Consider the following 10,192-nt stretch of genomic DNA (forward strand, 5'->3'; position numbering starts at 1 on the left):
AGGAGGACATTATGATAAAGATTAAAGAATCTCATATTATATTCCCTCAGTCAGCAACCACTGAAGGGAAAGTGAATCAGAAGAGTTGCAGAAAACAAGTAAAACTTGCATTTAATTTTCACAACCTCCAAGTCCAACCTACCACTCCCCCCATATCACCACCAGTCCACCATCCTCTTGCCCATTTCCCCAAGCATTCTCCTTCTTCTTTCTCAGCACTCAACTCAAACCCTAGAAAATTCCACTATAATATAGTAATAAATACCCTCAAAATTATTTTTATATATTAGCTTTCTTGATATTTCTCTATATGGGTTCATCTAAAAAGAAACCTTGGTAAATCCAGCACAAAAAGGGTAAAAAAAAGTTGCAGCTTCTTTAGCTCAAATCAAGCCAAGATCAAGAATGGGTACTTTATCAATTTTCAGGTACCTTATAGTGTTCTTTTACTTGTGTTTTTACTTCAGAATCAGCCTATCTGAGGAACAAAACTTGTCATTTGATTTTGAGAATTTTGGTAAAGATTCAAACTTTGAGTCTCAGCTTGCACTTTATGGTGATGCTAAGGTTTTTAATGGTGGTATACAAATGAGTGGGTCAATGGGTTTTACTGCAGGAAGAATCTTGAACAAAAAACCCATTAAGCTAGTTGAGAGAAATCCAAGAAAAATGGTGTCTTTTTCAATGCATTTTGTGTTTTCCTTATCAAGAGAAAATGGGGATGGCTTTGCTTTTGTAATGGTACCAATTGGATATCCATTTAATATGTTTGATGGTGGCTCATTTGGGCTATTGGGTGTTAGAAAAATGAAGTTTCTTGCTGTGGAATTTGATACATTCTTGGATAAGAAATATGGTGATGTGAATGGAAATCATGTTGGTGTTGATTTAAGCAGCTTTGTATCTGTCAAAGTGAGCAATGTTAGCTCTGTTAAATTGGAGCTGAATAGTGGTGAAAAGTTACAATCTTGGATTGATTATGAAGCAAGTACAAAGAGATTAGAAGTCAGGTTAAGTAAATTAGGTGACATTAGGCCACTTAATCCATTGGTTTCTTGCCCTATTGACTTGTCAAGAATGTGGAAAGAGGAAGAATTGTTTGTGGGGTTAAGTTCTACAAGTGGAAATTCCACTCAAAAATGCAATATCTACTCATTGGGATTTAAGATAAGAACTGCACCAAACTGGATGCATTCTGAGCCATTGGATCCACAAGCATTTGAAGCTGAAAAAAAAGAGTTGAAAGTACATAGTAAAAGTGATTGTGCTTTGAGAATTCTTGGTGCTTTGCTATTTGGTACTGGATGTGGAGCATTAGGGGCATTCATTGTGGTAATTGTTTGGACTATTTTAGGGAGTAGGAGGCCAGTGGCACCAGAAGATCCAGCAGTGGAACAGAATGATAGTAAGGAATTTGATGAGTACAAAAAGTTCAATGTAGTTGTAGATAAAGCCATCGAAGATGGTAAGAGTAAGAATTTAGGTACTTGACTTATTTGGGAGTTTAATTTGGTTGGTTAAATTGTCTGTAATTAAGTTTTGTGCTCTTTTTCTTGTTTTGTTATGTAGCTGTAATTTAATGATCAACTATCCAAGTGTAATTCTGCTAACTATTGCTCAATGGTATGGTCATTAATATACAGCTTCAGATTGGTAGTCTGAAGTCTTGGTAGTTCATAAAATTTTCAAGGTTTTTATTGATTTTTGTGTTATCAAGTTTCTCTCTTTGAGACTGTTATGTGAAATGGCTCTATCAGAATATTTAATTTTTTCTATTTGTTCACCGTAGCAATTACCCCTTTTCATAGGCAATTATTTACACTATTTGGTCAGTTGAAAAATTGTTTCCGGTAATTTCCTATAAAGAATTTTAGTTGTAGACTAGCAACATTTTTCAGTAGCAAGCTACGGTCTAACGACCCCCTAAGCTAGGTTGGGGGCTTGGGGCAAAAATTCTAAAATCCAAAAACGTTGGGAGTCAATACGAAGAAGTTCCGGGAATTACGAAGAAGCTTCGAGCTCATATTGGTCATGGGTTGAAATTAGGGAAAGGGGTAAGAATAAGTTTCTACTCAGCCTCCTCCAGCTTGTATGAGTTTTGTTGTTTTTTCATCCGAACCAAACAAATGAATAAAGTTTTTTCATTCACTTTTCATTAGGGGTGTTCATAAAAACCCGAAAAATCGAACCAAATCGAAAACCAAACCAAATCGACCAAAAAAATCGATACTTTTTGGTTTGGTTTGGTTTTGGTTTTGAATTTTAAAAACCGATCAAATTTGGTTTGGTTTTGGTTTTAATCAGAAAAAAACCGAAAAAACCCAAACCAAACCGCCTATAGGAGTAGCTATTTTAAATTTATTATTACACCTATATATATATATATATGTATGTATATTTTTGTACAAAGTTTAAAAATTTTAATGGTAAATGTTAATAGATTGCACTTTTAGTATAGTTCTTTACCTTTACATTCTAGTTTGATTGGTAGTTTTCTTTTGTTAAGTGTAAGAATCCATTTCGTGTTAAAAATAATATATTTTTAATTGAGTCCTTAAATTATTCATTACTATTTGATTCAATTATCATCAATATATCTTGGTAAATAATAGATTTCTCAAAGGGCAATTGATTTGATAGTGTTACGTTGAAAATGTGATCGCCGGAATATGTGTTTGGTAGTGTATGTCTTATATTTAAAAAAAANATATATATATATATGTGTGTGTGTGTGTGTGTATATGTATGTATATTTGTATTTGACTAACATAATCAAATATAGAATAAAGTTACCATATATTATTGGCATTTATTAGCTTGCCACTTGGCTTAACCACAATGCTAATTATATTTGGTAACTTTATTCCTTTAATATATATATATATAGATATTTTGGGTGTATTTTTCCTTTTGATTCTTTGGTTACTTCATCTTGATCTATTTACAACATTAATATCTCTCCTGAAAGTTAAATACATAGTTATTCGTGTGAGAAAACATATAATGACAAATACAATCCAATATTTGGGATTGTTAGCCCCTGTGCTTTAATATTTATTGTTTAAGCACAAGCGTACTCATGAGATTTATTTGTACAAAAACTATTACAGTAATTGTTTTACCCCGGAATTGCAGTAGCTCGATCGTTTCCCCAGAGCATCTCCTTACGTCTTACTCTTTGCCTTAGTATTGCTAAAACCCTAATGTTCCAATAATTTCTCGTAACCCCACGTTTTCGTCATTAACCTAAAAGACTCTTTGGAGTCCAAATTAAATCTATAGGAATTTTTTTGAAAAATAAAAAGATGTCATAGGGTATAATTTTTTCTTAAAAAACATATATTGATCTATATCTATTATATTTATTATCTTGGATTATCTTAGGTTTGTTCGTCTAATCCGTGTAAAGTTTATTTGTGATTTGTTTATGAATGTTTAGGTTAGATTTAGAATAAGGATAAGTTATTAACATCTAACACTATCAGTAGGATTTGATGTTTTGTGAAAAATAAAATTTAGGGTACATGTTTTTTTATAAAATTATTCAAGACCTATGTAGAACTCTATCGTATATAGCACTTTGGATGTGTAATAATTCCTATAAGTTTAGATTTTTTCCTTTTTCTTTTTGTAATATAACTTTTTAAACCAAAAATAGAGTTTGAATAAATGGTGTAATCCACACTTAAATGATTTACCATTATATCCTTAACTTATACAAATATTTAAGGTCATAAAAGTCGATCAATGTTTCAGGGATATTTTAGTCGTTCAACATTTAGACTGAATTATTCGTGCTTTTATAATAACTAGTGTTAGGGTACGCGCAGTTGCGCATGTATCCCGTTCTCAATTAGTGATATATTAAAAACTATGTTTAGTGTATAAAATAAAATGTTTAAACATTAAATTAATACATATAATGTCTATTGTTCAAGTTGAGGGGAGAATTTGATGTTTAAAGCAAATTTGGAGGTGTAAAACAACTCTCACTACTTCTTGAAAAGTTATCTTTTCTCTTTTATTTAGTTTAGAATTTTAGCAATTGAAAAACCTTCGATACCTTCTTGAAAAGGTTGTTTTCCCATTTTTTTTATGATAGGAATTTTAGGATTTTATTTTTTACTTGTTGTGTAAGTGGTAAAGTTAGTTTATGCAAATTTTGATTAATTTTATGGGATGCCTGTTATTTATGTAACGTGTACCAAGTAAATTTGTCTATCAAGACTTGGACATATGAGAAGAAATAACCTATTTTTTTTTAATTTGTGTTAGATGTTTTAGCATATAGACTACTTTTTATTCTTCGTATGTATATTTATAATAGACAATTATAAATGCACTTCGTATATTTATTTTTATTTAAATTATAAATTGCTAAACATTTGGAGGACAATTTGAGAAAACTGAACAACCGGGGAAATTATATTCTCAAGTTGGTGTACACGCGCAAAACATAAGAATCCTAAGGTGTACAGTTTGGTTCCAAAAGGGAAGAGAAATTAAGTGTGTAATTCATTTATTTTTTCAGTTCGATAGGCTACAACAAAGTTTTCAAGATATTACTCTAAGCAAAGGTACATACGGTTTCCTTCTTACACATTTTGAATGAATTATAGTTGAATTCAAATTCCTAATTATTATTCTAGGAAAAAGAATGAAAAAAACTCCTAAATATTAGGAAAATAATTAAATATTTAGTCTTGAATATTAGGAAAACAGTTAAATTACACTTTTATCTAATGTGAAGCCTATTTTAATGGGTAAAAAAGGCAAACGACATTTCACTAAGGGGTTTCGTATTTTTAATATAGTATAAATAGATATAGATAGATAGATATAGATTAGTCTTAGGTTACGCGCTTTGCGCGTGTTTCCCTTGTCTATAAGTAAATAACTTTTTAAAAAAACATAAGTAGTATTAAATAATGTCTTTGAGTTATACTAAAGCGTTTTCTAATTATTGATAAATACTACTCATTTAGAATAGATGATGTTTGCAAGTCGAAATAATTATTAAATGTAGTTTCGAATATTATACAAAAGTTTATTAAATAAATTAAAAAAATTAACATAAAAGGTATTACAGTTATGGTACACACTTCAAATAAGTAAATAATTTACTTTAGGTAAAACGTGATTGATAAATTTTAAAAATTAGGATTTCACACATAATTCAAACTTGGGTTTTATATTTTTCATAGTACTCACGATTTTAAAATAGTTAGAATGGGTTAATGTTATAGGTAGAAAAAAACATAAACTATACTTAATCACATAAGTATATTTTCAAATAAATAATTATATAAATTGATGTATATAATAGTTTAAATAAGTTTGTGGAAAAGTATACTAAATTGAATGGAGCTTTAAAATGCTTCTTATAAATATACACTGCTAATTTTTATGTACGTAGATCATAAGGAAAAAAGTTTATAGAGAAATTATTTGAATTGTATAAGGTAAATTTAATTGATTTTGATGTCCTAAATATTAAGATTTACTGTGTAGTCCTTCAAATAAAGAAAACTTTAATAACTAAAGTATTAGTTAACTTCAAATTACTAAATATGAAGAAATAATTAAATGACTATTTTGTCTAGTATGAACTCTATTTGAAAAGGGTAAAAAAGACGATCGACATGCGTGCACTACTTAAGTTTATAGAATAAAAACTTATAATTACCTTAAATTTCTTATAAGAAATATGATAATTTATTACTATTTATTTCGATATATAAATTTTAGTATCTTGACTATGTTTCACCTATCAAATTCGGTTTGTGCTTTAATATGTATATGTTTACAACAAAAATTAAAAAACATTATATTATTTATTATAATTGTAAATTATAGTTTAAAATATAGTCATGTCAATTGTAAACTTATCTACAGATATTTGTTTTACTCATAAATAATTATAGATATTTGTAAAAAAAAAATACTTTTGTAAACTTAGTGGCAGATATATACTAACTTCAGTATTTTTAGATTTAAAATTACAACATAATTTTAATTAGTACATTTCAAATGTACGTGTACACTTTAAGTTGTAAGGATAATTTTAGCCTTTAATTTTTTGAGGATATTTGTTGGAAGGTGGATTGTAAATACCCTTTGAAATATTCACATTAAAAGAGTACTAATAGATCACATTAGAAGAAAACTTAGAAGGAGTTCTATGTTCACGAGACTTTATTTGTAGTTTTCTATTTGTTCCCGTCGATTAATTTTTTTTTACTAAAATAATAAAATTATAAAATATAATTGGTTATACGTCACTACAAAGAATAACCTAAAAAGAGTTATAAGTAGGCGAAACTTCAATTCCTGTTTTAATTCTTCCGGCTGTTACTTTCCTTCTACAAATATGTTGTCTTACTTATTTTAAGTAAGGAAGGATTCAATACATAATTTTTAGTTGATTTCTAAGTACTAAATATCAGGAAAATAATTAAATGATAATTCTTAAATAATAGAGAATAGTCAAATTACTATTTTGTCTAGTGTGAAATCTATTTTTAAAGGGTAAAAAAGACGAACGACATTTCGCTAAGGTCATTCGTGCTTTTAATATAGTATAGATATAGATACATAGATAGATATAGATATGTCATAACTATCCCTATTTGGAAAACCAATAAGGCAAAGCTAAAATACGATATTATACTACGACAATAAACATCGTGCGCGCCAGGGGTGGATCTAGAGAGTTGAGTGCGGGTTCGGCCGAACCCAGTAACTATGGTTCGAACCATGTATTTGTTTTAAAAAATATATTAAATATGTATAAATTATTATTTTAAAATCCAGTAACTTAAAAAAATTAAAATCCCAAACCCACAAGCTTGAAATTTTGGCTCCGCCTCTAAGGCGCGCAGGAGGAGGTTACGAAACAGTCGCAAAGAAATATAACTTGGCCCTTAATTGGGTTTCTAAAATACATTGAGTTTCTATCGATCGTAAAGGTAAAAAACAACTAGACAATCAGATTCAAGAATTGCAGTAGTTACTTTATTCCTTTAACAGTTGTTCCTTCTTAATTCTATCCAAGGGTCAACGAGTACTACGCAGCCTATATAGGCAACCAACCTAATTAATTCAGTTTGTTGGGATGTTGGGACCATTCCAACTTCCAAGTATATAAACCTAGTATTTTACTACTCCCTCCGGTTCACAATAAATGTCCAATTTACTTTTTCATTTTGGTTCAAAATAAGTGTCCAGTTATGTAATCAAGAAAGAATTCAATTTGTTTTTACAAAATAACCCCTATGTACATATCCCTAAAAAGTTTTCTTACTCCTCACATTAAATGTTTAATTAGGGGTAGTTTAGTCATAGTAGGTATTTTTGTATAGAATTTAGTATTTTCTTAATGGGCGTGCTAAAAGTAAATTGAACACTTATTGTGAACCGAAGGGATTAGAAAACAAGTACTGTATATAATAATTGGACCGTGGGATATTGGGATCGAGCAACTTGAAGTTTCTATAAAGTAAAAAATTTCTCTCTGTATTTGATGTTTGGCTTAAAGTATGCATATTTTTACATATTTTGCCTCATATTGTGCTCATGTCTTGTAGATTTCGGATGTATAATATAATGATTTGTGCTAATTTATGGTATTTCTATGTGTAAGAATCATTCGGATGCGATTTGGAACGAAAGCGCGCGAATTGGAGCGAAAATGGGAAGAAAATACAAAAGTGCACATTTGAGGGCCACGGGCAACGTGGGGCGCTACCTGTGGCGCTCAAAACAGAATGCTAAAAAGTTGAACGCCAGGGCCAGGGCCAGGGCCCCACGCTGCCCTGGACGCTCAAAACGTGAACATGTCCTATTTCGATCGGGACTCGGTTATTTCGATCCCAAGATGTCCCCAACTCTTATAAAAGCCAACCTAAACCTATTTTGAGGGGAAGACGTTTTTTAGAGGAAAACACAAGCACAAAGCCGTCGTGGAGGCCGGGTTTCATCTTTTCTTCCACCAAACTTAGTTTTTTTTATGTTTCTTTGTATGATTCGTTGTTTTGCTATCATGTCTATGTGGAGCTAAACTTCACGTTCTAGTGTTTCTAGTTCTTTCATGACTATTGTTATTCGAATATTGATTTTGATTTCTTAATTGATCATATTGGTTTATTTATTCAATTCTGCGCTTAATTATTTGATTGCTTGATCACAATTGAATACTATCTATGAATCTAGAATTGAACTCGAACGTTGGAATTCTAGATTGCATATAGGATTGAGTAGAGCAAGTTCTTGAACCTGGGCATCGGGGAACAGATTCGCGGTTAGGATAGACATATAGACGTTATGTTAGCTTGAATAGGCGAGTAAGAACTCGACAGATTGTTATGAGCAATATTAATCATGTCAACCAATAAACCAGATAAATTAGTTAGTCAATTTAATTGAAGAATACAATAGGAATGTTAGATAGCCCATGACCCGAGATCGTTTTCGTTACATTGATATCATAAAAATTTGTTTTTTCCCTTGTTCAGAGTTCACCATCTATTTTCCTTTATTTGATTAGTTTAGAATTGAATATTTCTAGGTTTAATTCTTGTTTAGATAATTAGGATAGTCTAATTTAGTTAATAGTCAATCACAAGTCCTCGTGGGTTCGATATCCGACTTTTAGTCACTTTATTACTTGACAACCGTGTATACTTGCGTGTGCATTTGGCTGCAACAATATTCGTGATATGTAAATATTATTGACCAAAAGTCATTAGGTGAGACGACGACCGAGTTCATATCCAGCTGAATATTACTGATTTTTCATTCTATTTTTATTCCAATATCATGCAATTGTCTTCCGTTCCAGCAAATTAATTAACAACTTAATAATTTAGAAGCTTAATTAATTAATTAAGAAGACTTGGGGAGTTGATTTAGTTTTTTAGTATCGTCGAGGATTGAGGTAGTCATGTAATTAGGCTACTAGATTATGATATAGGATAACCAAAACAATTGTAAGTAGTACGGAGTATATAATAGAGAAGTTTTATTTTGTGTCTCATGCAATTTATACTAGTTATATGAGGCTCATTTTTGTCTCACAAATTTGTGAGATAAAAAGGTTGCCTCATACAACTAGTATCACTCTCATACAATTAGTGTCAGTTGTATGAGACACAAAATAAAATTTTCCTAATATAATATGAATTGAACACGGTATTTGTCTTTGTCAAAGAAGAATGAGATGACAATATGGCAATCATCACCCTAAATAGACCGATTTAGGCTCTTTATATATAATGTCCCTTCATTATCATTTTGAAATTAAGCTCCGATATATCCATTTAATATATTCACAAGAACATGAAGGTAATTAAGTCTTTAAGCTTGTACTATTCTTGAATATTTGTCTTTCTTTTCTTCTCTGTGTTGAGTTAGCTAGGTCTAAATTATAAAATAAATAGTAATTAATTAATGTCATACAGAAAAAGATTGTGATTGATCTCCCTCTCAACACCGAGAACTGTAGATCAAAGGCCATGCAGATAGCTGTAAGAAGTGCAGGTATTTATGCATATTTACTCTTTTGCTTAACTTGTTGGTGGTATAAATAATTGTTCCTTCTCAATTATCTCAACTTTTAACTTCATATTAAATTTTTTTTTCTTCCAAAAAGCCACTCGATCAATTGGAACAAAAGATGGAATTAATGGATTGTATATTTGCAGGGGTAATATCAGTGAACGTAGACAAGGAAAAAGGGCATCTGGTGGTGATTGGAGTAGGGGTTAATTTTTTCAGGCTGATGAAGTGCATAAGGAAGAAATTCAGTTGTTCAAGCATTGTGAGCTTGGAAGACGTGAAACAGGAAAAGCCAGCTACTCCCAAAAAACCAATTTGCTCAAGTCCAAAATGCCCACCAATATGTGGTCAGTACTATCCGGTATGCCAACCCGTTTATGATACTTATAATCCAACTTGCACCATTATGTGAAACCGAGCACCACTAATTAATATTCAACCACTGCCTATTCATCTCCATGCTTTTCTACTACCGTATTTCTTTTTCAAATCTCCGCCTTCACAAAACAGGAGTAAGGTCTGCATAAATACTATCCTCCTTTATCGGAAAACTTATATATTTTCACTTCTATCGTCTCTGGAGTCAATGTTAGTTGACAAAATTAAAGGAAGTAAGTTGACCAATACAATATATATA

At 30.8% G+C, this 10,192-nt stretch overlaps 2 protein-coding genes across 2 annotated transcripts; both read left to right on the forward strand.

Moving 5' to 3' along the window:
• On the forward strand, positions 1 to 1,738 carry LOC109234365 (L-type lectin-domain containing receptor kinase VIII.2-like). The gene has a single exon (XM_019400333.1). It carries the CDS (start codon positions 406 to 408, stop codon positions 1,489 to 1,491), a length of 1,086 nt encoding a protein of 361 aa, XP_019255878.1. The 5' UTR covers positions 1 to 405; the 3' UTR covers positions 1,492 to 1,738.
• LOC109235034 (heavy metal-associated isoprenylated plant protein 47-like) lies at positions 9,300 to 10,012 on the forward strand. Its single transcript, XM_019401043.1, has 3 exons — positions 9,300 to 9,342; positions 9,459 to 9,537; positions 9,702 to 10,012. Exons 1-3 carry the CDS (start codon positions 9,337 to 9,339, stop codon positions 9,965 to 9,967), a joined length of 351 nt encoding a protein of 116 aa, XP_019256588.1. The 5' UTR covers positions 9,300 to 9,336; the 3' UTR covers positions 9,968 to 10,012.

This window comes from Nicotiana attenuata, chromosome 11, assembly GCF_001879085.1.
Source record: "Nicotiana attenuata strain UT chromosome 11, NIATTr2, whole genome shotgun sequence".
NCBI classification, from domain to species: domain Eukaryota; kingdom Viridiplantae; phylum Streptophyta; class Magnoliopsida; order Solanales; family Solanaceae; genus Nicotiana; species Nicotiana attenuata.